General features: G+C 37.7%; 5 protein-coding genes and 1 non-coding gene across 8 annotated transcripts; 4 read left to right on the forward strand and 2 right to left on the reverse strand.

Annotated features, from left to right (window-relative positions):
• Positions 1-755: 755 nt before the first annotated feature.
• Positions 756-2,484, reverse strand: LOC117618530 (expansin-A4-like). Its single transcript, XM_034348119.1, has 3 exons — positions 2,258-2,484; positions 1,421-1,739; positions 756-1,308 (listed from the first exon to the last, which is right to left on the reverse strand). The coding sequence occupies exons 1-3, from the start codon at positions 2,406-2,408 to the stop codon at positions 999-1,001; spliced, it is 780 nt and encodes a 259-aa protein (XP_034204010.1). The 5' UTR covers positions 2,409-2,484; the 3' UTR covers positions 756-998.
• Positions 2,485-10,353: 7,869 nt separating this feature from the next.
• On the forward strand, positions 10,354-16,213 carry LOC117617856 (telomere repeat-binding protein 3-like). Its single transcript, XM_034347453.1, has 10 exons — positions 10,354-10,745; positions 12,102-12,249; positions 12,363-13,209; positions 13,335-13,520; positions 13,634-13,696; positions 13,788-13,867; positions 14,069-14,310; positions 14,867-15,184; positions 15,281-15,344; positions 15,729-16,213. Exons 2-10 carry the CDS (start codon positions 12,169-12,171, stop codon positions 15,924-15,926), a joined length of 2,079 nt encoding a protein of 692 aa, XP_034203344.1. The 5' UTR covers positions 10,354-10,745; positions 12,102-12,168; the 3' UTR covers positions 15,927-16,213.
• Positions 16,214-17,302: 1,089 nt separating this feature from the next.
• Positions 17,303-20,168, forward strand: LOC117619336 (scarecrow-like protein 14). The gene is made up of 2 exons (XM_034349262.1): positions 17,303-17,603; positions 17,821-20,168. The coding sequence occupies exon 2, from the start codon at positions 18,134-18,136 to the stop codon at positions 20,042-20,044; it is 1,911 nt and encodes a 636-aa protein (XP_034205153.1). The 5' UTR covers positions 17,303-17,603; positions 17,821-18,133; the 3' UTR covers positions 20,045-20,168.
• On the forward strand, positions 20,059-20,794 carry LOC117618375. The gene is given in 3 exon segments (XM_034347957.1): positions 20,059-20,190; positions 20,608-20,684; positions 20,686-20,794. Coding segments are annotated over 3 exon segments (267 nt in total). The 3' UTR covers positions 20,744-20,794.
• Positions 20,645-20,796, reverse strand: LOC117620404. Its single transcript, XR_004584745.1, has one exon. It is a non-coding gene; the product is annotated as a U4 spliceosomal RNA (small nuclear RNA).
• A 161-nt stretch (positions 20,797-20,957) lies between these two features.
• Positions 20,958-22,644, forward strand: LOC117619337 (ribosomal RNA large subunit methyltransferase E). Of its 3 annotated transcripts, none has more exons than XM_034349264.1 (6): positions 20,958-21,136; positions 21,211-21,297; positions 21,391-21,453; positions 21,559-21,660; positions 22,004-22,262; positions 22,382-22,644. In XM_034349264.1, the coding sequence occupies exons 1-6, from the start codon at positions 21,059-21,061 to the stop codon at positions 22,504-22,506; spliced, it is 714 nt and encodes a 237-aa protein (XP_034205155.1). In that variant the 5' UTR covers positions 20,958-21,058; the 3' UTR covers positions 22,507-22,644. The 3 variants fall into 3 exon arrangements, with proteins under 3 accessions (XP_034205155.1, XP_034205157.1, XP_034205156.1); XM_034349266.1 differs by having other exon boundaries at positions 22,389-22,644; XM_034349265.1 differs by having other exon boundaries at positions 22,007-22,262.
• The last annotated feature ends 4,041 nt before the right edge of the window (positions 22,645-26,685 follow it).

Below are 26,685 nucleotides of genomic sequence, written 5' to 3' on the forward strand. Positions count from 1 at the left end.
TTTGCTTGAGGATGCTTAAGGTTAGGAAAGTTTCAATTTGTCTGCAAAATGAGTCATAAAATTCAACGAGTGAGACAACACTTGAATCTGTAAATTTGTTGGACAAAATGTGCAAGAACTAAGGCTTGGGTTTCAATCTTTGACATTGGGAAGATGCACTGTGCTGAACAGCAAGACAAGAGAAACTCAGGATTTGCTCTATCTGAAACATTCTCAACGCAGAACTTAATGACACACTTCATAAAGAAGTTATGCAACAATAACTTGATATGAGATTTCTATCTGGGATGAACCGGACTAGAAGGCTGAGAAAAAACAGAAATTGCTCCAATGCCTTTTTTGTGTGTGGGTGAAAGCCTGTGATGAGAAACCTCAGTACACAACCAAATTGATAACTCTGCCAAGTTATAGGACCTGATGCAGTAGAAACAACTTAGAGCTCAATTAGATTTAACACAAAGAATCCAACTACAGTGGAGCAGACAGAGCCACAATTTTTTGATTAAAAAAAAGTAGTTGCAATGTAGATAACAAAATAGTGCTACTCCTTTTCATAGAAGCCTTTCTCCTAATTTTAAGTCTAGTTAAACACAGATACAAAAATGTTTTTTTTGTTGTTTCTTATTCAGCTGCTAGTGGCAGACATCCCTTCAAAATCCATGATTATAGGTAAAATCACACCCCGAGTGCGAACCATTGTCGAAAGCAAGCCCAAAAGCACTCAACATGAAACAAAATCAAAGGCAAGAAAATTGAAAAATACTTGATCATGTCTTTAACTTATGGTATATATATTATAAGTTAACAACAACCAAAGCTGCGGGCTACACGACCAGCCACCTCAGCTGCTTACAACTTCACTTTTACCTTCTTCTTTTTCTCTCTCCTCACCCCCCACCAACAGTCAAAAAAAAGTTTTTAACCGCACAACTCTTTCTCTCTTTTCCCAAAAACAAATATGTAAACAAAATGATATAATAAAGCGGGAAAATTGAATATTAGACTCTGAAATTCTTTCCAGTGAAAGTTTGGCCAAACTGCCAATTGGCAGGGACAATGTTCCAGGAAGTGGAAGTGCGCCGGTCACTGCCTGTGACCCTGAAGGAGAGTGACTGTCCAGCCAAGACAGCATTTGACTGCCAGTTCTGACCCCAGTTGCGGCTCAAGCTCATCCATCCAGTCTTCGACCCTTTCACGCTCACCTTCACTATATCCCCTGCACCCGCGACGTTGGTGATCAAAACCAAGTTGAAGTACTTGAAGCCGTTGACCGTGAACCTGATCCCACCTTGCTTCCGGCATGGCACCCTACACACAAAAGGGCATTTAAGTCATTTCTCTACGTATAAACTATGAGTCATTTTTTTACAATTGATAGTCTAAACTACTCTAATTTAATGTCGGCGGAGAGGGAGCTCACCGGCGATAAGAGACAGGGACAATGCCGGCGCGGTACTCGGCGATCTTGAGGAACATGGGCATGGCGAGATCGAAGTGGGAGCGAGGAGGATTGCACCAGCCGCCATTGTCGTTGGGCAAGGCGTAATTTGGAGGGCAAAAGTTAGTGGCGGTGACAAAAATGGAGGGGCTACCAGAGTGACACCATTGAGGCTGATTTGCACACTTGATCTCGAAGCAAGCTCCACAGCTCAAACCGTTGTTAAAAAGAGCTGTGCTCAGTGCCGCTGTGTTCACACCGTAGCCTTGGCTGTACAAATTTCCGTACCCACATGCTCCTCCTGTATAGTACATACACAAAATCAATCAAAAGGAATGAACTTTATGTTATGAACTAAAATTGAGACATGGTTTTTTCATAAATTTGGGTACATCAAGAATGTGAGAAATTTAAGGGAAAATTTGATGTGGGTTTTTGATATTGGGAGGTCCGAATCCAAAAGGAATGAACTTTATGCTATGAAGTAAAATTGAAGTATGGTTTCTTCATAAAATCGGGTACATAACTTGAGAACATTGTGGAAATTTGATGTGGGTTTTCGAAATACAAAAAGGAGTGAACATTATGTTATGTAATGCTTAGCAAAATGCATGAAAGGAATGAACTTTACGTTTATGAACCAAAACTGAATCATGGTTTTCATGAAATTGGTACATAGAGAATGTGAGAAAATTGTGGAAAAATTTGATGTGGGTTTTGGAAATTGGGAGTTCCAAATCCAAAAGGGATGAACTTTATGTTATGCTGTGCTTAGTAAAATACTAAAATGCAGGGGGTCATGAAAGTTCTTGAAATTACCCATAGTTCCAGAGGCGTCACTGCCGCCATAGAAAGTAGCATGAGCACCCTGCCATGCCTCGCCAGAGTAAACACCAGGAATTCTGGCCTCAACAATTGTACTTGCCAATGCTATGAGAGAGACAATGCAGAGAAGAGCCATGGTAGCCATTGCTTTTCAGCACTTCTCTGGAAGACACAGAGAGAGAAAGAAAGAAAGAGAGAGAGAGGGAGAAATGGGTTTTTTCTTGGAGGTTGGGTGTGAGCTGAAGGCAGAGGGGTGGAGTGCTATTTATCGAGGCCGAGGAGGCAAATTAGAAAGGGAAGAAAACAAACAATTGTCAAAAAGTGACCAAAATTATCACCTTAATTAATGCGGTTTGGTCTCCCTCCCTCGAGTAGCTAAAGCTTTTGGCGGTAATTCCATTCAACTCCTTTTTAACACGAACTGACAGAAATACCCTTTGGGGTTTATTGCTTTAATGGCTTTCACACCGTATGTTTTTGTGGAAAATTCAGGGGTATGTGGTGGAATTGGGATGATGATGCAAAATGTATAAATGTAGGGTCAACAAGGTCGGTGGGGATCAAGGCTGTTGTGATCATATGGAATATGGGTGTATGAAACTGGTTTGCTTCATCTGCAAGTTGTGGCATCATCTGCGGCCTCCCTCTTTGGCTAACATGGATTTTCTTTCCTTTTATTCTTTTGACTTTTTTGAGACATTAGGGACGGTGGACTGAATAGGAGGGAGGACTTGCATTGCGTACTCAATGGTACGGATACAATGCTGTGCACTATTTTACTTCCTGGAACATCCCAGCAATGTTCTCTTGTCAAATATTTAAAAATAAATAAATAAAAATGATATTAAAGAGAAATTCGAACACATGATCTCGAGTGCAAATTTAATTGCTATTAATCTATGCACCGCTTCCCAAAATAGTCAGTATACCTAATAATTTAAATTATCAATCTGACAACATAACATGTAAAATTGTTAAGAAAAGAACAAAATGAGTACTACTAAAATTTTCAATTTCAGTCAATAATTTCTTTTTAAATATTTTAATCTGTGGGTGGAGAAAGACCAAGCCAATAGTGGGATGGGGTTGGGTGGTAAATATAGCTTCTCACTTTTCGAAAAGAGGAAAATCAGATTCCTCTCCTCCTACCTATAGGCACAGAAAGACCTTTGACGCCGCTACAATTTATCCGCAAATTGTCCATTTTTTTTTTCTGTTGCAATTTTTTCAATTATAAATTTTTTCAAAGGGTGAAGAATTGGGTTTTCCTTCAAAGGGCCCAATAATTTCCGCATTCGTCGGTCCTCGTATTGCGCCGTGCATCTGTCGTACACATCCTGTCGTTTATGTGTGGATACGGTGGACCTACGTATTGGCCTACGTCACTCTGGCTTACCTTGTAGTTGGGTCAAATAAATATACATCTTGCACCTAACCCAATCCAAAACCATATAGTAACCCTAATCTTATCCCCCTCGCATCCTGTTCTCACTAAACCAACTCATCATACTAAGAACAATATGATAAAACTAATTGTATCATATTTACCGTATTGTAGATTGTATTGTATATATATGAGTCACTTATGTAAGAATTTAGTATACAATAGTATGATACATGTAGAATTACTCGATGAACGAAATATTTTCATCAATCGTGCATTATGAAACTCATTATCTAAATCTCGATCCCATATCATAAATTAGTAGGGGGAGGACCAGGGATGCATATCTAATAACTTTAGCAGCAAAAGAAAAGCGTTTTGGTAAAGAAGGGGCAGAGAGAAAAAGCCTCAAAAACGGTTAGGAAGGTATGCTTTACTGCTTTTTGCATTAAGGATTTGGGATGAGAGAGAGACAGAGAGACAGAGAGAAAGAAGAAGAGTTTAATTCGTCCATGAACAAATCTAAGAGAGATATTCACCACGTCATTGCAAATTATTTAGCTGTTGAACAACACACCACCAAACCCCTCGCCCAGTCACCCAGTTTTGGATTTTGTCCCATGAAGCTTGATCTCAATGCATGTGAAATGCTGTACCAAAACTGTTTTTCTACCCCTTTCCTTTGTGTTTTGTGTATGTGGATTTGTATGACTCAGCTAGAGAGAAGAAGAGAAAGTCAAGTCAGCAAAGACACATGGCCTGGCTAGGTAGCTATAGCATATGACATTATTGGTCTCCCTTTGAAGCTGGGATGGATGTTGATGTTGTTTATTTTGCCTGTGATTGCGTTAAGTTTGAAACTTCTTTAATTCCATCACCCAAGTAGCTACTAGCTAGTAGAAATTAATTATTAAAATTGTTGGAGAGAGAGTGAGAGAAGCTGAAATTTTGGTTTTCTGGAAAAACAGGGTATGTTACTCATTTGATCAGAATTTTACTTCAATTAAAAGCCTAATTAGTTCAAATGATTATGAGATATGCTAATGAAGGAAATGGGATTGTAAATGGTTGTGCATGTCATGCTTGTAATTGGGTAAGAGATATATAAATACTGTATGAATTATTATCAACTGTTGATGCATGTGAATTTCACTGTCGCTCACAATACGTAATTTATTGTTTCTCTATTGACAAGCAATTCCTATATAATTCATGGTTGAGTGTATAATAACCCAATCCCAAAAAGTTGAATACGTTTCTTGAAGGTTTGGTACATTCCATTATACACTAAAGAATAATAATCATGATGAATTAGAGCATAATGTCTTTGGTCTTGCATGCATGAAACCAAGTCATTAAATATTCAAATTTGTTTGTGGGATTCGTAGCAAACAATTTCATCACTCAGTGTGCGAAAAATGGCACCCAAAAGCCATGTGTGGTTGTTGCAAAAATTACAGTGCTTGTTTATAGAGGAACAAATTGGCCTAATCAAAATTTCTTACAATTTGAAAGTTCATCATGATGCTTTGGTTGAAATCTTGCCTCATCTTTCGTAGACCTACTATTTTCATGTCCCCTCTTTACATGAAAAAAAAAAAAAACATGTAACCATATCTAGGTTCCATTTAGTTTTACGCAAAGCCCCTACCATCAAAAAAATTCCAAGTTTCTCAAGCAAGCAAATTTAGAATCATATCTCCAACGTTCTTCTTTTTTCGTACTCGAAACTTTATTCTCTCTCTCTCTCTCTCTCTCTCTCTCTCTCTCTCTCAAGGAGGGTCCCAAGTGCCTTCAACCAACATTGTTGACCCCCCAAGAGCTTATGACAACTTTAAGCTCCATGAAGACTAACTACCACGTCAACTAATCTTAACTACCACCCTCATTTGTAGGGCAAAAGGCCCAAATTACAAATCATTTTCCCCAAATTTTTTTTTTTAATTAACAAAAGTTTAGGAAAAAATTGACCACTCTCACCACGCATACCCTCAATCAATATTATATTAATGTAAGAGTTTTCATATTTTAATCGTCATGACATATCCCCAATCAATATTATATTAATGTAAGAGTTTTCATATTTTTTCGTATTTTTGGCCGACGGGGTCAATTTAGTTATACTCTTATTAAATATCAATTGGGCACGTTGAGAAGGAAATGAAACATTTTTGTGTATTTTTATATTACCTATTGCAAATTATACATATATGTCAACATTCATTGATGAGCATGCATGAGAGAGCTATAGCCTCTGCTCTACGCAATGCAAGCACATGGTCCACATGGCTTTGCTGCCAAGAGTATATATGTATTAATCAATATTATATAATCAAGTCGCTAATACGTGTTTTAGGTTAACAATAATTTGATTTTACATAGAGGTCAGTCAACCTGGGTTTGACATTTACTTCTGTGGCACATGCATATATGCTGATAGCTATGGCTATAACAGGGAGTTGGAGATGACCAGAATGATGGAATTCCCCTTCTATACGAAGCGTTGAAGCTTTGAGAAATTGAGATTTACTTACAAATATAAAATCTTGATGATCATGAAATGAAAATGAGTAAAACCATTTAATTTCCTTCAAAAATAATGCTGTTGAGTAATTTTCGTTTACGGGAAGAATCATTCAACGAAAGATGTCGTCACGGTAGTTCTTGCTTTTGGCTTAAGATTAAGTGATTAATGTAGTTTGGTCTGTAATTAGTGTACATAGTGAGTGAGTGTCTAGCTTAATTAGGAGAAAGAAATTATAGAGCCATTGCAAAACTTATCCATGAGTTTCCCTTGCATCTTGTAAGGCTATATTTAAATTGACAGATGAAGGAATTTGTGGAGCCCAATAGCCCACCTCCCCCAATTTGAGCCCAACGATGTTTTTAGGTAGCTTCAAGAACATAACAACAGCCCTCGACTATGAAGCAACTCACCGTGATGGTCAAGCGTTGGTTTGGGCTCGTTAGATTTCAAAACTACACAACCTCATAGAGAAACATTTCATAAAATCTAGAGCCACCTACACAAACAAAGGCAGACACATGCATTAGAGTGGGATCATTGTGGGCTCGTGCATGACTAGAGAGGTCCTTTTTATTTGTGTGTGTACGATTCATTCGTTACACTTATGATTTTCTTTTAACTTAAGGTAGTTTATTCTTAAAACAATAACGAACTTTTAAAGTAAGTTGTACTAAACACAATCCTTTTCTTTATGTGACAACTAACATTAGCGTTCTCTTTGATATTTTCTTATGCTTCACGTGTCATTTCCTAAAAGTGAAGAGCCCACGAATTAATGGGGGAGCATTCATTGGATTAGTGGGAGACTAATAACAAGTTACGTAACATAATATGTGCAATGAATTCCTAATGATTTTTATGCGCACATGATTCAAGATTTCAAGAAACCACACATGATCCTTGTCGGAGAAGCATAGGAGTAACTATAATGTTTTCTTCTTCTTCTTCTTTGCCTTACAAATGCCGGAGTGATATGGAAAATTAAAAAAAGAGTAATGGAATTGAAGGAATGGGCAATAACATTTGCCATACTTTTGCTCTCATGGAAATTTTATCTGTATAGTTTATCTCCATATGCTGGCAGCCGCCCACCCGCCACCCTTTGTTTTAATATTAGCTCTCTCTCTCTCTCTCTCTCTCTCTCTCTCTCATAGGGTGTGGGAGGACAGCTAGCTTTAAGCATTGGCGGGGATAACATAGGCATATGTTCTTGCCCTGCGCATTATACATATTTATTTTTATTTTTATTTATTCTCTAATCTGCATCAATTCCTTTTAATGATTTTGGTTTGCAATATTCCTTCCTTCATTCTAAATACACATTTGCCCTTAACCTTTGGTAAATGCATGTTTGCATTCACACAATTTTTTTTTTCCGAGTTTATTTTTTGAAGAAATACAACACAACTCGACTTTTGTTCCAAATCAACCATTTATCATTTAATTAACCCTTTAATTAAAATTTTGTTTGTGGGTAGTCTGCGTACTTAACTAATTTACTTGTCTTTATGTAAATTGACAATTATCCCCATTCATAACAGATGATTGACTTTATCGCTAAATTATAATTATCAAAGACAAAGTTTTCCATCCTAAAAATAAGAAAAATTAGCAATTTAATAGTACGGGTTTTACCATTAATATAGATTAATAAGAATTACTGTGTTCTGATTATATGTTATAAAACCATAAAAGTGGCTACGTGTCGGTTCGTTATTGGTTTGTTAATGTAATTAAGACATTGTCACAGTCACAAATATGGGACTTGCTTACATCACACGTAACATTGAATAAAGTACATATGAAAGCCCATCATTTTATAAAAAAAAAAGGGAAAAAAAGAAGAAGAAAAAGGTAGGTGAAGCCCAAACTCTAGGACACCATACCCAATCCACTATTTGCCACCAACCTGTCAAACCCAAAAAGTTTTTAACCTCATTTAATAAATAAATAAAACATTTTTTTCAAAGAAGAAATGCGACTGACACGTGTAGGAAAAGGGAAGGTGACCGGTTACATGACACTTGGCGTGATTGGACAGTCACTGCATTTCTTGAACGAAGCGAACGAAGCGAACAAAGCGTGTCAGAAAACTGATAATGCAGACAGTTTTGACGGGATAACCGCGAACCACATTTGGCCACTCATTTCGGTATCTTCTAGGCCTTTCCAAGCACCACACACACATAAATCTCTTCTTTTTTTTCTTTTTCTTTTTTTGTAAAAAGGGCTGCGAAACCACCAATCAATCCCCTTTGTAACTCACGCCGTCAAATATTCTTTGCCTCATCCATTTCCATTACAACTACAACATCATCCATGCTTATGACATACCCGACTGCGACTCGGGACAAGTCGTGTAAAAAGTGCACACAAATTCCACTTGTCAACTCCTCCTAATCTTAATTAGTCGTGTGGTCTTTCATTTTTGTTATCGTTTAACTAATTTTAGACTTTTGATTTGTGAGCAACTGACTTTAACACAAATTGAGTTGTTCTTAATCGTTTCTCTTGTGTAACACGCTAAAAGTAAGACCACTATTTAAATTCGACTTTAAATTGAAATTGTCTTTAATTTAACTACTCTGATATAAACCTATAATAGTAAACCTCACTTTAATTTAACATCTGCTAAGAGTGAATCATGCATGCCCAATAAACTCATTCAGAAGGGTTTTTATCTAATATGACATCCACAGCTATTTATTGTAGATATTCTACTTTTAGTTGTTTGTAGTACAATATTAAGTTATTCATACTTATAACCTGTATTGAGTGACACAACTGAAACATTTATTAGATTCATTTTATTTACTCACTTCCCCATATTAAATATATTCTCTAAAAACAATGTTAGTGCCTCACTAACGAAATTTTCAATCAACGTTCAAACTTGGTGCCTATTTAAATATTGAAAAATACATAAATATCATTAGAACAATAGCTAGTAACTAGTAAATATTGATACATGAACAATTAAATACTATATCTTTGAAGGGTATACTAACTTGTTTTATTTTATTTTATAGAAACAGAGGAAAGCTAAATAATAATATTGACAGGATTTTGGAGCTAGATCCTTGGATCAATAGTGGATAAACCATCAAAGCTGTTGCTTAGGAAAACACTAACTGACTGTTATTATATAAGCAAGTGGGCAACCCATGTAGTAGGATAGGTTACTTAAAAATAATTATGAATTAAGGGATCTTGGCTGATGCTAACACTGGTTTAATGTGTATTTTCGTAATTTGATTAGACATTTAATTACTTTGGAATATTAAAATCATGCATGATTGCGGTGACTCCAATTGCCATATGATATTTTAAGTTCCGAGTTTATGAATCTATTGATCACATGATTACAGAGAGAGATGTGGGGCATGGTCCAAGGTGATCAACTCTTTCATTATATTAATTTTAATATTCTAATATTTTCAGATCCATGGATCTCGAGTGATAAATAAAATAATTTCGTTACCATTATTGAGTTTAATTTTTTAGATACTGTTTGTTTTGTTGTTAATATTTTAATTGTGCCACTTATTCTAGCTGGTAAAAAGCAAAGGGGTTGTTTTAAGAAGCTGAAGAAACATGTTAGCTCTCTTTTTACTTAGTTAGATCCCGTTGGTTAAATTTCACTTGATAATTTTTTTCAAATAAAAGCATGTTGTTAGGTTAACCAAATTTGTGAAGTTATTTACTAACCAAATAGTGTACCAATACAATGTTAGCATCTTATTTATTAGAAACACATGAAGTTCATATTGAGCTAAAACATGAATACTACCTATCGCATTATTTGATAAATAAAATTTAGTAAAATACGATAAATGTAATATACCAAAAAAAATATACTTTTATTTGAAAAAAAATTATCACACATGACAATAACATTACGTTGCATGCGGATATAGTATTACGATTCCATATATTCCATCCAAATTATAAAGGTAAAATTTACCTTTCAACATTAATAATGGTATGTTCATCACAAGTGTTTGTTCATTGAAATTCTGTATCTCCTCCTAAATATTAATTTGTGCAATTTTTTTCCTTATCCTAAAAAGAAAATCTGACGTGGGTTTCGTAAGAGAGAGAGAGAGAGGGAGGTCCACGTGGCAAGACAGCTCCATCACCTCGTGGATACAGAAAGAAGACGAAGAAGGAGAAGAACTGGTCCAACACAAAGGAGAGAAAACAAGGAAAGGAAGAGGTTTAAGGCAACCTGCAATTACCCGGACATTAATGCCCTTTTACTGGCTGGCCCGGTTTTGTGGTCAGAAAACCATAGACTTATAAGAAGGGGTTTAAGCCACTGTTTTGCATGGTTTTTGTATATACAATCAATCAACCTCTGGGGACTTGGGTTTTTCAGAGAGAGAGAGAGAGAGAAACATACATATACATTTATATGTATATTATATATTAAATAATACAGAGTTATTTTGCTCAATTCTCAATTCTAATTCTCCCAGATCTCTTACACATTTCCCATAAATTCTGTTTTTTCCCTGAAAAATTGTAAATATGCTGTTTTCAGTTTTACCCAGAAGATCTTTGTCCAAGGGGTGAGTAAATCAAGTCTCTCTGTTGGATTTTGGTTTTCTTTCTTTGATTTCTGCTGGGATTTTCTGTGATGCAATTTGGGTTCAGTTGTTGAGAATTCTGCCTCGTTTGTGGTTAATTACTGATAGGTTTTGCTTCGGCTTTATCATGTATATTCGAATTTTGAGCAATTGGGTGTTCGCTACATGCATGCAATTTGAAATTCTGATTGAGATCGGGATCTGATATTGGAATATAGGCCGTGTTTGGTTGTGCTGAATTGGGTTTGATTGAGAATTGGTGATCATGATCAGAATCATCCTTTTCATTTTGCATGGAGTCCATTTTTGTTGATCTGAGGTTTATGGGATTTTATTTTTAGTTTTGAATTCATCTCTGCGTGAAGAATATTATAGATGGAAGATCCTAATTGGCGTTGAATTGTAATTGCTTTTGCTGAATTGGATTTCATTTGGAATTCTTCAAATTATGTATTCATTTTGTTCAACATGGATTTCGTTTACTGGGTTTTGGGTTTATGAATTTGAATGCAATTTGCCTTTCTAAGTTCCTCGCTGTTTTAGTTTTTGGCTCGGGAACATGATCTTCATGCTATACTGTACTGGTTCAGCTAGATCTGTTCCTGTTTGTTTTCTGTTAGTTTTCTAGCCGGTGCTTTTGCTCGGCTTTGTTTGTACTGTTCTCTACCCCTTTGGGGTTTTGCAATGAATTGCAACTTCGACCAAAAAAAAAAAGAAAAGTTCCTCGCTGTCTTAAGCAACTAGTTTCAGACGTGACTGGGGTCATGACTTCCCAATTTGGGTCCAATTTATGGCTGATATAGTCTGTCTAATTACCTGGAATTTTCTTTTCAAAAGATCTGTTTAGGGTTTTAAGATCTGGTATTTGATTCACTGGGAAACAGATTCGTTTTCTTTTTATTACGTTTTCATTTGTCAAGTCTCTCAAGTAATTTTCCAAATTGGATTTTGGTAAACAATCAATCTCAGTGATCTGTTTGATTTCTGATAAATTGTGGAAAGGAGTAGGCTTACACCCAGAGGCTGGTTGGGTGCTTGGAGACCTTGATGGCCAATCATGAGTTTTACATTACTGATCATGGAGGCAGCCTAGAATTTCTTGCTATATTTATTTATTTTAGTTAATATGTGTAGCAAAGTAAAAAAAACACTACTTTGATATTGTTGCTGGATTTTATTATAGTAGTCGCAATATAGTAGTCTGATCTAGTATTCTGAATTGATGATTGTCTTCCTTTTGGGACAGATAAGATTGTGTTTCAATTATGTAACCACAATTTTCCGTCAAGCTTAGTCTGACACGTATTCTTTTTCTATAAAATGAAAATCTGTTGACAGTGAAGAGGATGCCAGGGTGATGCTTCTTTGTGTTTGATGAGTTCAAATTGCCATGTAAGCTTGAGATATGGTGTTGAAGAAGAGGCTAGATTTTGGATTTGATGGCTTCCAGGTGCCTTCTATACCTAGAGCTCCCAGATCAGCTAGAGTAAGTGTTCTCCGAAATTCTAGGATTGTCTTTTTTTGACCTTTTTCTTTCCTTTTTTTTTTTTGGATGATTAAGCCCGTATTAAATTCACGAATCTTGGTTTCTTGTTCCAGAGGAGGGGCCCACATAAGAAGTCGGTTGACAATGGGCAGATCTGTGCATTTGAATTACTGGCTTCATTAGCTGGCAAGTTATTGCAGGAGAGTGCAAGTTCTTCTGCCTCTAGTAATGCTTCTGAAGGAAATTCGAAGCCTGCCTTTGGCAAAGATGTTAAGCAGGAAAGACAAGATGGGCATAAACCTCTAAAAGAAGAGTGCCTTGATCAGGGAAGCTCTGAAGAAAGTGTTTCTCTAGAGCTGACCTCCCAAAACATCAACCGGAAGTTTATTCTCAAAGAATTTCCGCATGCCGAGAGTGATACTGTTTTGGAACACACTTCAGTTATTACAAATTCTGACAGCTCAGCGAAAGCTGGAGGTCATATGAAGTCTGTAATTTGCAGTAGCAGGCCCATATTTCAAAGTTATTCCAGTAAAGTAGAGGGAGGCTTCCAGGGTATTGGGGAGTCCTGTTATGGTAATGTAGCAAATGGAGTTGAAGTACAGAAAGATAGTGAGCGATTAGAAACTGGAGCTTTGACTAGGGCTAACCCATGCAGTTCCAAGAATCCAACTGAATTGCATGCAAAATATCCTGCAATGCTCAATGGAGACAATAATGTCAAATTGTCATTGTTCAGGGATCCTATTCCTAATGCTTCTTTTTCCAGGCATAGGAATGATATTGAATTAGGTAGTAGAGATGATGACGAAAACATTTCTAGGTGCAATAAACCTAGCAACAAGGTGAAGGTCTTTAGGCCTTCACCCCGTATTGGAGACCGAAGAATAAGGAAATTACTGACATCCAAGTACTGGAAAGTGGCTCCAAAATTAAGGGATTGTGAACACTACAGATTTGGTAAGTGGCTGATTAGTGCTTTGATTAGGTTAGCCTCATATTTCTCCAAACTTGTGTGTGCGTATGAGTCATAAATTCACGCTAATTATTTTTTAATGTTTAGTTTATGTTCTTGGTTTTCCTAGATGGGGGAATAAAACCTATTTATCACAAAAGGAAAACCTTATACAGCCGGGAAAGATCTCAACTCGACACTCTTTATAAGAGGAGGAAATTGGTTGACCGGAGCTCAGTAGTGACTTCTGATGGAGGGTTCAGTGGTGAAAGTGTTTCTAATTCACCTGATAACGGAAACAAAAGTGGTCCTGCTGGTATGTAACATTGGCATACTTTCCTACTTCTTTACTTTGCTACTGTTCCTATATGTACCATTGGGATTTAAGGGTTTGTGGCATTCATTTTGTTTAATGGTTGTTCTGTGCAGAAAACGGGGTATCAGCTTCAGTTATAGGTCATCAAGCATCTTCCCATTCCAAAGAATCTCATGGTAGTTAAAGCTTTTGGTGGTTTGGTGCACAGGCACATTTTATTTGATTGTGTTTAATCAGTATCATGGTGCATTATGTTTTCTTGGACAGTGAAATTCAGAATCAAATCCTTTAGGGTACCAGAGCTTTTCATTGAGGTCCCAGAAACTGAAACTGTCGGTTCTTTGAAGGTATTAACTCAGCCCAATTTTCTTTCATACTTGCACTGGCCACAAAACTCATTTTCTTAGTGTACAATTTGTAGGTTTTTCTTCTTCCTGTTAACAATGGCATGGAATATGCTTGTTTGGGTTTTATTTTAGCAAGTAGTTGCTGACTATTTGTCACTTCTGGGCCTAAATATTATACATTTGTTTTACAACATTTTACAGAGGACGGTCATGGAGGCAGTGAATTCCATACTTAGAGGTGGATTAAGTGTTGGAGTACTTGTTCATGGGAAAAAGGTTAGAGATGACAACAGAACTCTACTGCAGACCGGAATTTCTTGCAAAGACAATTTGGATTCTCTGGGTTTTACTTTGGAGCCTAGTCTTGTGCAAGCTCCTCCATCTTTGTGTTCTGGCGATCCTCCTCCTTCATTATCATGTGAGACTTCGGTGCTGTTGACCAGGTAATTCTGATGTTCTGTGAGAAGACCTAAAGTTGGAATTGATTTGATTGGCCATTTAAGCACTTTTCTATTTTGCAGCCCAAAGGGGTCAAGTTTTTTTTTTTTTCACCATTGTTGATATGTTAAATGGATGCTGAAATGGTATTTTCATTTACTGAATTTTTTGACTTTTCCTTTTATGTATTTATTTAAGTCTATTGTCACTTATACCAATGTTTTTAAGGCTGGTTATGCCTCATTTAATTTGTTTTAATATTAGAACAATTAATGGTGGATGGCTTTTCTCAGGAATTAGAACTGTTATGTCTTATTTAATTTGTTTTAATATTAAAGGTCAGGAAGGCAATTTTTCTCTGTTCCCATGAATTTCTAATTAATGCAATTTTGTATAATGATTCTTTTATGATTAATATGTGGAAAAATATGTTAACCTTTAATTACAATTGATAGGACAATATTTTGGATTATGGTTCTGCTCTATTTGACTTGAGTGATAGCTTTTCGCATATGCACTCTGTCAGTTCTCATTATAGCTAATATTGCATTATTGTTTCAGGTCCCCAGGCACACCTGTCTTAGACTCTCTGATGTCTGATGCGTTATCTGAACCCCCACCTCTAACCCATTCAGGCAGTCTTCCTGAAAGTAATCATGAATTGGTTTCCTCTCATATTGACATATTGACCAACAAAACAATGCTGGAATCCCAGGCACTAGTTGCTATTCCAGAAATGAGCATGGAGCCACTAGCTGTAGTTCCTGTGAACCAAAAAACTAAGCGATCTGAGCTTGTACAGCGTCGAACCAGGAGACCATTCTCTGTGTCAGAAGTTGAAGCGTTGGTGCAGGCAGTTGAGGAACTTGGAACTGGAAGGTGTGATGTTCTTTACCACTTAAACAGGATCAGTACGGAGATGTATGCTTCCTTTTGAAGGATACATAGTGCTTTAACAATATTCTGAATCTGCAGGTGGCGTGATGTTAAATTGCGTGCATTTGAGAATGCAGATCATCGAACATATGTGGACTTGAAGGTAAATTTTGTTTAATTATTATCGTAGTAAAAGGATACCAGAAACTTTGAAAATGCACAGTAGAAATATTTATGGTATTCAATTTTTATTCCCAAACCCTTACAATTTGTTGGGTCCATATGAAAGATTGGTTATTTTGTAGGTGAATTTTCTTAGTATATTTTTCATGAAAGATGTACAATCATACCCTTTAAATTTTTTCATGACTAGCTTCAGATGTGACTTCTTGTTGCGGACTAATCTCGTCCTACATTGCTCAAATCATTTTTACTTATTTTATTTATGAATTAGTAGATTGACTACAGAGTTTTGCGTTCACTTCTCTGGAAAAGCACAAGTTACATGATTTATGTTGGACTTAATGTGCTTTGTGGTTGTATGCAGGATAAATGGAAAACCTTAGTTCACACTGCAAAAATCTCTCCTCAGCAAAGAAGGGGAGAGCCTGTTCCTCAGGAGCTTTTGGACAGAGTATTGGCTGCCCATTCTTACTGGTGCCAACACCAAGCTAAGCAACATGGCAAGCATCAGGGCGGTATTATGAAGATTACAGAGGCCCCGACTGATAAGACATGGAGCTGAAAGGTATCCGATTGTATGATGTAGAAAACAGGAAAAGTTGACAAACAGGGAAAGAAGACAAATGTACAAATGACCTAAATTTGTGTAAAAATCCTCACACCCACAGTATGATTCATTGCCGGCGTCTCTGTCTGAGGAGGTCGGCAAATGTAAATGGTTCGTCGGAATAAACATCAGTCTAACAGAACTCACAGTTGTTTTAATTCAATTGATTTTATTTCATGATGATATGAAATGTAGAAATGTGAATGAACATCAACATGAATAAAGTTCTTTTATTGTCCTCTTCTGCGGCTCAATTTTTTCTTGCTGCTTCTGTCAATGTTTTTTGAGTTTCAGTGCCATAACCATGATCTAGATATGATGCTTGGCACATGAATTTTTCTCAATATATCCATATTTATTCATGATTGTTCACTTGTTTCCCAATTGCCATACTGTCAAGTTCTCAGTCAGCTCCAATTTCGAGACGGTCATGTGATGCTGGTAACTTTCATTGGAAGTCCATCAAAGGTCTTTGTTTCAAAGATGGCTGCATGATTGGGGTTGCGTATAATTAACACCTTTCTGTTGGACTGAGTATTAAAGTATAGTTATATGATATTTTTGTACAAATTGCCAACTAAATTGGAGGCTCTATTAGTTTTTTTTTATAAATTTTATGCGGGTGGCTCTATTAGTTATTATCTGACATACTAGCACATTTGGCACGTGCCCAAGCACATGCTTAAATGAACAAAGAATTCTATCTATCCAGTTGGGTTACCTGTCAAGTTTGTAATCTACTTGTAAACTTTTATTTTTTTTTTTATTAAGAGGGACGATAACATACTAAACTCACATATATTACACGAATACTAGAATTTGAACTCAAGGCATTTCATGAGGGAGCATTTAGTCCAAATCTCAACATTAGTGAGTTCTTTACTTCTCAACCTCTTTTCGCCCCCTTACCTACGTATGCTGTATTGGTCAGCAATTATCACAAGAAAGCAAATGTCTAAAAGTTGACCTAAAACCTCAAATGTAGAACAAGAAGGCCCAAATCAAAAGTTGAACCCTAACCATTCTTGAAACAACTTTCCTTAATGGGCACTATAAAGGGGCTTCTAAGAATTTGATCTCCTCATTGTAATCACAAAAGCCAAGAGTTTAGGAAGTATTAGATAAGCCTAACTATAAAAACCGACTGAAAATGATTGAAGATATAAATTGGTCCACATGCTACATTCTGTTTTTGGCCTATGCTTTTGTCCTTTTGTAAGTGTTGCTAAAATTCCAAGAACGATATAAACATTTTACCCACGAAGAATATACTATTGTGATCTATTCACATTTGCGAGATAACTATTTTAGATTAAGATTGAAAACTACAAAATTGAAAGTCGACCAATAATCGAACTGTCAACTTTCACTCTTTTCCTGTTTTGAATGATTCATATTGTCATTGTACTTGGATTTTTTATGATAAAAAGTGTCCTAAATTGATAGATAAATAATCACATTTGACGGCAGAGATTGTCCTTCCCCACTATAAACTTAAAAATAAAAGGCACAAACTCGAATCTTAATCAGCTTCAATGGCATTGGCAACAGTCTCTTTCACGAGCAATAGTGAAGCTGGGTTGCTCTCCCTCTCTCTAGTTTTCTAGTTCTCTCACAGGGGCCTAAGTTCAGGTACTTATTCTTTATCTATCAGCTTCTTTGAATTCTTAAATCATTGTGCTACAACAAATGAATGAACTATGGCGATTTCTCTTCCTTTTTATTTGTATTTTTTTTTTTCGTTCAACCATTTTTCAATAGAAACTGTGACTCAAACTGTAACAATTGTGGGTTTATGTATTTATACATGTCCTGTAGGTTTAATTTTTCTGGGTCTTGATGCATGCAGAAATCTGATACTCTAAATGGGTTAGTCTGGAAAAAGCTGAGATATAGACAAAATTGAAGCATATTGGAGCTTTTGGGTCGTTAGTGTTGTGAATTGTACTTGGAATCTCAATGATCATGGACCAATCTTGGAGTGGATTTTATGGTTCTAGTAATGAGTTGTTGGAATTGAGGAATGAAACTCTCTCAGCCTTATCAATCAGAATCTAGTTACTGGAATCTGGAACAGTAGTTAATTTCTTGATCAAAACTGTGCAAGTACCCTCTTTGTGCCTCCCGGTCCAATTTCTAGTAATTTGGCCCCAGCCTTGAGCATGTACCCGGATGAAGATTCACCCGAGGAATCTGATTTTAGTGACGTAGTTCTCGAGTACATTAGCCAAATGCTTATGGAAGAAGATATGGAAGAAAAAATTGAAATGTATCAGGAGTCTGCAGCACTTCACGCTGCAGAGCAATCATATTATGAGCTTCTTCAAGAGAATTCTTCTTCTCCTCCTTGCGACCTGATTCATTATGCTGATCACAACCATGAAAGTCATCCGTTGCATTGCAGTTATAACAGTACTACCTCTGGCAGTGCCAGAAGCATTAGGGATTGTGATTTGCTCGAATATAAGTCCCTGCATGTTGCCTCTCAGTCCACTTCTCTACCATTCCATGCACCATCAAATGAAACTGGTAATGTTGTAGATGGGTTTGCGGATTCCCCGTTGAGCATTCTTAGAGATCCTGAATTTTCTAATGAGACTGAGTTGGTTATGCAATTTAAAAGAGGCTTTGAAGAAGCGAGTAGGTTTCTTCCAAATGCTAATAGTCTGAATGTTGATTTTGAAAGTAACACGTTGTCACGTAAAGAGGGCAAGGCAGAGGCTATAGGTATGGTAGTTAAGGTAGATAAGAAGAATGAGTACTCTTCTGATGGGTCAAGGGGAAAGAAGAATCCTTATCATGAGGATGTGAGTTTAGAAGGGGGGAAGAGTAACAAGCAATCAGCAGTTTACACTGAATCAACAGTGAGTTCGGAAATGTTTGACAGGCATTTGCTAAACTGTGGACAAGGAGAATCTGCTCTCCGTGAAACTTTGCAGAATCGGACAATCAAGATTGTACAACAGAATGGTCAATCAAAGGGGTCAAGTGGTGGAAAAGCCCGCGGAAAGAGGCAGGGAAGTAAAAAGGATGTGGTGGATTTGAGAACTCTTCTAACGCTTTGTGCACAAGCTGTTGCAGCTAATGATGAGAGGACTGGCAATGAGTTACTTAAGCAGATCAGACAGCATTCTTCTCCTATGGGAGATGCGATGCAGAGACTAGCTCACTATTTTGCTGATGGTCTTGAGGCACGCATGGCTGGATATGGTACTCCGATTTGCAGAGACCTTATAACCAAGCCAGCATTAGCTGCAGATGTCTTGAAGGCTTACCATCTTTATCTTGACGCATGTCCATTTAAGAAGCTATCAAATTTCTTCTCAAATAAGACAATAATGAATGTAGCTGAGAAAGCAACAAGGCTCCACATAATTGATTTTGGCATCCATTATGGTTTTCAATGGCCTAGCCTCATACAAAATCTCTCTTCTAGGCCCGGTGGACCTCCAAAGCTCCGGATTACTGGGATTGATCTTCCACAGCCAGGTTTCCGACCTGCAGAAATGGTTGAGGAGACTGGACAGCGCTTAGCAAACTATGCAGAAACTTATAAAGTTCCATTTGAATTCAGTGCAATAGCACAAACGTGGGACACCATTCAAATTGAGGATCTCAAAATTGATCGTGATGAGGTGCTTGTTGTAAATTCTGTGCACAGATTAAGAAGACTACTTGATGAGACTGTGATGGTCGAAAGTCCGAAAGATATGGTTTTAAAACTGATCAGGAAGATCAATCCAGATGTCTTCACGCTGGCGATTGTTAACGGATCCTACAGTGCACCGTTCTTTCTCACAAGATTCCGGGAGGCTCTCTTCCACTTTTCTACAATGTTCGATATGCTTGAGACAAATGTCCCCCATGATGCTCCGGAGAGGATGCTTATTGAGAGGGAGATATTTGGTCGGCAGGCAATGAATGTCATTGCGTGCGAGGGTTCAGAGAGGATCGAGAGACCAGAGATACAAGCAGTGGCAGGTGAGGAATCTGAGGGCTGGGTTTACACAACTTCCTTTGAATCAGGAGATTGTGAAGATAGCAAAGGACAAGCTGCAATCATGCTACCATAAAGATTTTGTAATGGATGAAGACAGCCAGTGGCTGCTGCTTGGATGGAAAGGGCGCATTGGCTATGCTCTTTCTTCTTGGAGGGCTGCTTGTTAGAGTTGTTATTAGATTGTCTTCTAATGTACATAATTTGTTGTTGTTAATTAAGGTAATGGATTAATTAAAGGGAGATTCACTATTATACCCAATATGGGGGCCCAAATTATAAAAATACCCTATATAAAATGGACTTTAGAAACACACCCAAAGCCTATTTACAACATAACAAAAAAGCTTTTAACTTCTTATAAATTACAAAACTGCCATCAATTTCTTAAAACAAGCTCAACCCCAAAATTCCATAAAAATACCCAAAGCACTCAATAGGGCATCAAAGTAATTTAATAATCAATATTAAATTCAATAAGGCTAGCTATCATTTTTTGGGTTTTTTTTGAGTTTGTTTATAGGAATTCAATTGTGTAGGGTTTATTTATAATATTAGTGCTAGAAATGGATATATCACTAAATATCTCTTAATTAAATACCTCTTATGTAAAATTAATTAAATATATTGCCAAATTTCAAAACATTGAATAAAATTTTAAAACTCAGAATTGTAGGGCTTTACCCCGAAGGGAGCCCTTCCAGAAATTCTCGAAGGCACAGGGCTGAACCCAGGCCTAAGAGGGGGTTTGGAAATAGTTTTCAACCAGCAATAGACGCGCCTCGGTTAGAACCTCATAAGCTGCGTCATTGCCCCAAGCGCAAAGATGCTTTGTAAAGCGGGTCTCGTTCCTCTTTTATACATCCCCAGGCAACGCACCCTTTCTCATTCGGTCGATGTGGGACAAAAACAAACACCTTATTATTATTTCACAATTCTAATATCAAACAAAAAGCTACCGACATTTACCACCAAAACTTGGTTACCAAAGAAAAATAATAATAATTTTTTATATCTCTGATGGGGTTGGGGTTTAGGGTTTTATAACGTTTTTGGAGAAGAAGAAAGCAGAAGAGAGAGGAGGGGTAAGATGAGTGGGGCAGGAAAACCAGATTTCTTCTACAGAGAGGCTCAACGCCTGGGTTATGTGGCTCGCTCCGCCTTCAAGGTATTGATTGAGTTACGTATTTACCCAAAAATTGCTGGCTTCAATTGCTACTGATCCACCCATTTTTTGAGCAGCTACTTCAGATACAGAAGCAGTACAAGCTCATAACACCTGGCTCCTCTGTTCTGGACCTTGGTTGTGCTCCTGGTGCTTGGCTTCAGGTCCCTTTTTCATTTCAAAATCCAAACTTTAATTCCACATACATATTTGCAGGCATAGTCTCATGGAATTTCTGGGTTTTGTAATTTTGGCAGGTGGCTTGCCAGAGCTTGGGTCCTGTAAAAAGTGGTGGTCTTGTTGTTGGGATTGATCTCAAGGTCTCATTTTTTGTTCACTTTTTAGTTATATTTCCGTGCTTGATTTGTTTGTTCAATACTTCAGATAAAATAACCAGGTTGTGAAATGTGGAATGTGCAGAACAGAAGGTGAAGGTTCCAGCTGCTCACTGTGATTCGAGGGTTCAAACTGTTTGTGCTGACGTGATGAAACTCCCCAAAGCCCAAGTCAGGGAACTCTCTCCACAGGTATTGCAGTATAGGCTTCTTAAAGCTTATGTTAACAGTTATTAACTGTTTCAACGGATCAAAATGCTTGTGCTATTTCATGTCTTTCGCTTGTGGGTACAATTCAAATATTCCCAAAAACTCGTCTTGCTGTTCTTTTAATTTAAGATTTTGTTCTCCTCTAACCCCGTTTCAGGATGTTTGAATGTGTGAAACAGATCATTTCTTGGTTCCTTGCAAAATTTTAAGATTGAAAAATCTTTCCATGAATTTCCAACTTATAAAAAACCAACCTTAGTTTTTGTCTAGGCAAGCATGATGTAGGAGCAAAAAGATTTATGGTTTTGCCATTGTCTTTGTGCAGCAGAAAGGGTTTTCTGTGATACTCTCAGATATGTGTCCCCTCGTTTCTGGGATCACAAGTAAAGATGCAGCTTTATCACTCGAGTTAGGCAGGCAAGCACTGGATTTGGCTGTTGGTGGAGCTGCCTTAGCTCATCCCAAAAATGAAATTCAAATGGAGGAAAGTAATGATGGGGCAATTACAAGTTCAGATGTTAATGGTGTATTGCGAAGAGGAGGCCATCTTGTGATAAAGCTTTTAGAGAGCGAGGATGTTCAAGGTTCTTTTTCTAAATCCTTTCTTTTTCCCCCTTTTTGGGTAACATTAGTGGTACTTGCTTCATAAAATTGTGTTGGGATATTTTTTTTTTTTACTGTCTTCTGTCTGTTTGTCTTAAAGAATTCAGCCGGATTTGCAAACCACTGTTTAGAAAGGGATCATTGTTGAGGCCTAAAGCTACAAGACCATCATCAAGAGAGATTTATGTGATATGTCAAGGTCTGCAGTCACAGGCAAAGATATAAATCAAGAATGTATCCCGAATTTAGAAGTGGCAACAGTGAGTATTGAAGCCAAATTAATGTAACTGGTTAGCTTTAGATTTCCTTGTAAAGGTTCTGCTAAAAAGAATTTACCCTTTGACTATGAAGGTTTTATGTTCATCTTCTGTATAATTTTGCAAAGACTTCTCTCTCCTGAAACAAACATTTGTGAACATTGTAGGCGAGACTAATATGTTGGAAATTTAGAAAACTCAAATAACCTGAGATAGAAAGCTTTTGTTGAACTGAAGTGAATTCTGATTGACTGAAACACAGCTTAAATAATACGTACAAGCTAACTGACTCAGATAATGGAATGAACAACTAAACATCCCACTACAAACAACACTAACAGACGTCTCCCACTACTACCAATACTAACAGACTTATCCCACAACTAGAACACTCCTATTGAATAGGTAAACCACAACTGATTTCCTAAAACATAGGAACCCACGTTTATTGAATTACAAATAACATAAATAATTTCTAACACCCTCCCTTAAACCGAACGTTCTTCAGACTTCAGTTTAGAAAGAGTCTCCAAGTAACTTTGTTGTTGCTGCTGCTGCTTCACCATTAAACAAGATCCTTCCTGGAACACACCCCTAACAAATTCCTCAACTTCACAAACACGGGTAACTTGAGTGGCTTGGTCATAATGTCTGCAATCTGATCTTCACTCTTGCAATAATTTAAATCAATGATTCCATCTTTGCAAAGATCACGCAAAAAATGAAATCTCACATGGATGTGCTTAGTTCTTCCATGTAGAACAGGATTCTTCCCAACTTTGATTGCTGAGATGTTGTCACAGTAAATAAGAGTAGGACCTTGCTGCTGGAAGTATAATTTTTCTAGTAATCTTCTCAACCATATGGCTTGACAAGCACATGTAGTTGAAGCCACAAATTCAGCTTCTGTGGTTGAGAGAGTAACAATTTGCTGCTTCTTGGAAGACCATGATATTGCTCCTGTCCCCATCATAAACACATAGCCTGATGTACTTTTACAATCATCTGGATCACCTGCATAATCACTATCAGTGTAACCCAACAAATTAGACATCTTCTCCTTCTTGTAGAAAATTCCGTACTCCTTAGTCCCTTGCAAATATCTGAATATCCTTTTTGCAGCCATAAGGTGAGACTCCATTGGATTTTCCATGTACCGACTAATAAGACTTACAGCATGCATTATGTCAGGTCTGGTTGCTGTGAGGTACATGAGGCTGCCAACAATTTGCTTGAATAGCGTACCATTAACTTTCTTTCCTCCAGGATTCTTAGTCAGCTTCAATCCCAGTTCAGTTGGAGTACCAACTGAGTTGCAATTCTGCATTTCAAACCTGTCCAAAATACTCTGGACATATTTTTTCTGTGAAATAAAAATACCACCAACAGATTGTACCACTTCAATGCCAAGAAAGTAATGCATCAATCCTAAATCTGACATGTCAAATTCATTCATCATAGAATGCTTAAAATCATCAAACATGGCCTCATGGTTTCCTGTGTAGATCAAATCATCCACATATAAGCATACAATGAGTATCTTCCCCTCATCTCCAATTTTTATAAACAGTGTATGCTCATATGGGCATTTTTGAAAACCTTGCCTCAAAAAATAAGCATCTATACGACTGTACCAAGCTCGGGGTGCTTGTTTCAGTCCATATAATGCCTTTTTCAACTTATATACCTTATTTTCATGCCCTTGCTTCACATAACCAGGGGGTTGGTCTACATATACCTGCTCCTGCAGATCGCCATGAAGGAAGGCGGACTTCACATCTAACTGAAAGATGGGCCAAGCATTCTGTGCAGCAAGTGAAAGAACCAAACGAATGGTATCAAGTCTCACTACGGGAGCAAAGACTTCTTTGTAATCAACACCATACTCTTGCTTGTAGCCTTTTGCAACTAGGCGTGCTTTGTACTTATCAACTTCTCCATTTTCATTGAACTTCGTCTTGTAGACCCACTTGACACCAATGGTTTTCTGTCCTTGGGGAAGATATGTCAATTCCCACGTTTTATTTTTCTCAATTGCCTTGATCTCCTCGGCCATGGCTTTCTGCCATTTTGATTCTTGGACAGCATCTTGGAATGACACAGGATCACAATCTGAAAATAAGGCATAATGACTGAGTTCTTCTTCAGAATCACAATTAATTCCACTGACCTCATAATCTTGCAGCCATGCAGGCCTTTTCCTTGTGCGTGATGGTCGTGGACTAGATGGTTGCACCTCATTTAGTTCAGTGGTTGGAGTGTTAGAGGATTGCAGTGGCTCTGCAATCCCTAAAGCGTCTTTTTCTTCATCAAAGCTTACAGGAATTTGCTTGTGTCCTGTGCCATTTTCAGTCCAATCCCACGCATTGTCTTCATCAAACACCACATCTCGACTGATGATGATCTTCTTTGTGACAGGATTTATCAACTTATAGGCTTTTGAGTGGTCACTAATCCCAAGAAATACACACTTCTCACCCTTGTCATCCAATTTCTTCCTCTTCTTGTCAGGGACATGAGCATAGGCTATGCAGCCAAAGATTTTAAAATGATCCACTGCTGGTTTGTGTCCCTTCCACGCTTCCTCAGGTGTCATATTCTTGACAACTAGAGTGGGACTTCGATTCAACACATGAATGCTCCAATTCACCGCCTCTGGCCAGAAAAGTTTTGGAATGTTTCTCTTGGCCAACATGCAGCGAACCATGTTTAGAATTGTGCGATTCTTCCTCTCACATACACCATTTTGTTGTGGTGTGTACGCTGCAGTGAGCTGTCTTCGAATACCATTGACATCACAAAAATCAGAAAACTCTTGTGAGTTGAACTCTCCACCACGATCTGTTCGAAACACTTTGATAGGCTTTCCCACATCATGCTCAACACGAGCTTTGAAGCTTTTGAATGTTGAAAATGCTTCTGATTTTTCCTGCAAGAAATATACCCACGTCTTCCGACTGTAGTCATCAATAAATGTTATGAAATACCTCTTTTTCCCATTTGATGCAGGATTTATGGGTCCACATATGTCGGAATGAACCAGCTCCAAAGGTTGCTGAGCTCTCCAGGCATTCTCTTTTGGAAAGGACTCACGATGCTGCTTTCCGATCATACATTCTTCACAAATTTGAGCAGGAGAATCAATTTCTGGGAGACCAGTTACCATATTCTTCTTGTGCAATGTCTTCAGACCATTAAAATTGAGATGACCATATCGGAAATGCCAAAGCCACGCCATATTTTCAACCTTGGCAGTCAGACAAGCTTGAACATCTTTTTGTATTGACCAAGGAAACAATCGATTCTTTGTCATCTCCACTTGAGCAATCGTTCCTCTTCTTGGATCACTGATCTCACAAGTGCCTTCTTTGATGGTGATCACATAGCCCTTCTCTTGCAGCTGGCCAATGCTAAGCAAATTGGTTTTTAAGGCAGGAGCATAATACACATTAGAAATGGTTTGAAGAGAGTTATCCTTTGCATGATGTGGGAAAGCCTATCAAAGTGTTTCGAACAGATCATGGGTGGAGGGTTTCCAGGGGGCATGCCTGGTGGCTTCCCAGCAGGCATGGGTGGTGGCTTTCCAGGAGGAGCATCTGGAGGTGCATCTGGAGGTTCGCCTAGGGGTGGTGCGCCTGGGGGTTTCCCTGGTAGCACACCAGGAGGGGTGCCCAGAAATGTTGATTTTAGCAAAATATTGAATGACCCTGAACTGATGTCTGCGTTTAGTGATCCAGAAGTCATGGCTGCTCTCTAATGAATGTTGAAAATGCTTCTGATTTTTCCTGCAAGAAATATACCCACGTCTTCCGACTGTAGTCATCAATAAATGTTATGAAATACCTCTTTTTCCCATTTGATGCAGGATTTATGGGTCCACATATGTCGGAATGAACCAGCTCCAAAGGTTGCTGAGCTCTCCAGGCCTTCTCTTTTGGAAAGGACTCACGATGCTGCTTTCCGATCATACATTCTTCACAAATTTGAGCAGGAGAATCAATTTCTGGGAGACCAGTTACCATATTCTTCTTGTGCAATGTCTTCAGACCATTAAAATTGAGATGACCATATCGGAAATGCCAAAGCCACGCCATATTTTCAACCTTGGCAGTCAGACAAGCTTGAACATCTTTTTGTATTGACAAAG

Source organism: Prunus dulcis, chromosome 2 (assembly GCF_902201215.1).
Source record: "Prunus dulcis chromosome 2, ALMONDv2, whole genome shotgun sequence".
Lineage (NCBI taxonomy): Eukaryota > Viridiplantae > Streptophyta > Magnoliopsida > Rosales > Rosaceae > Prunus > Prunus dulcis.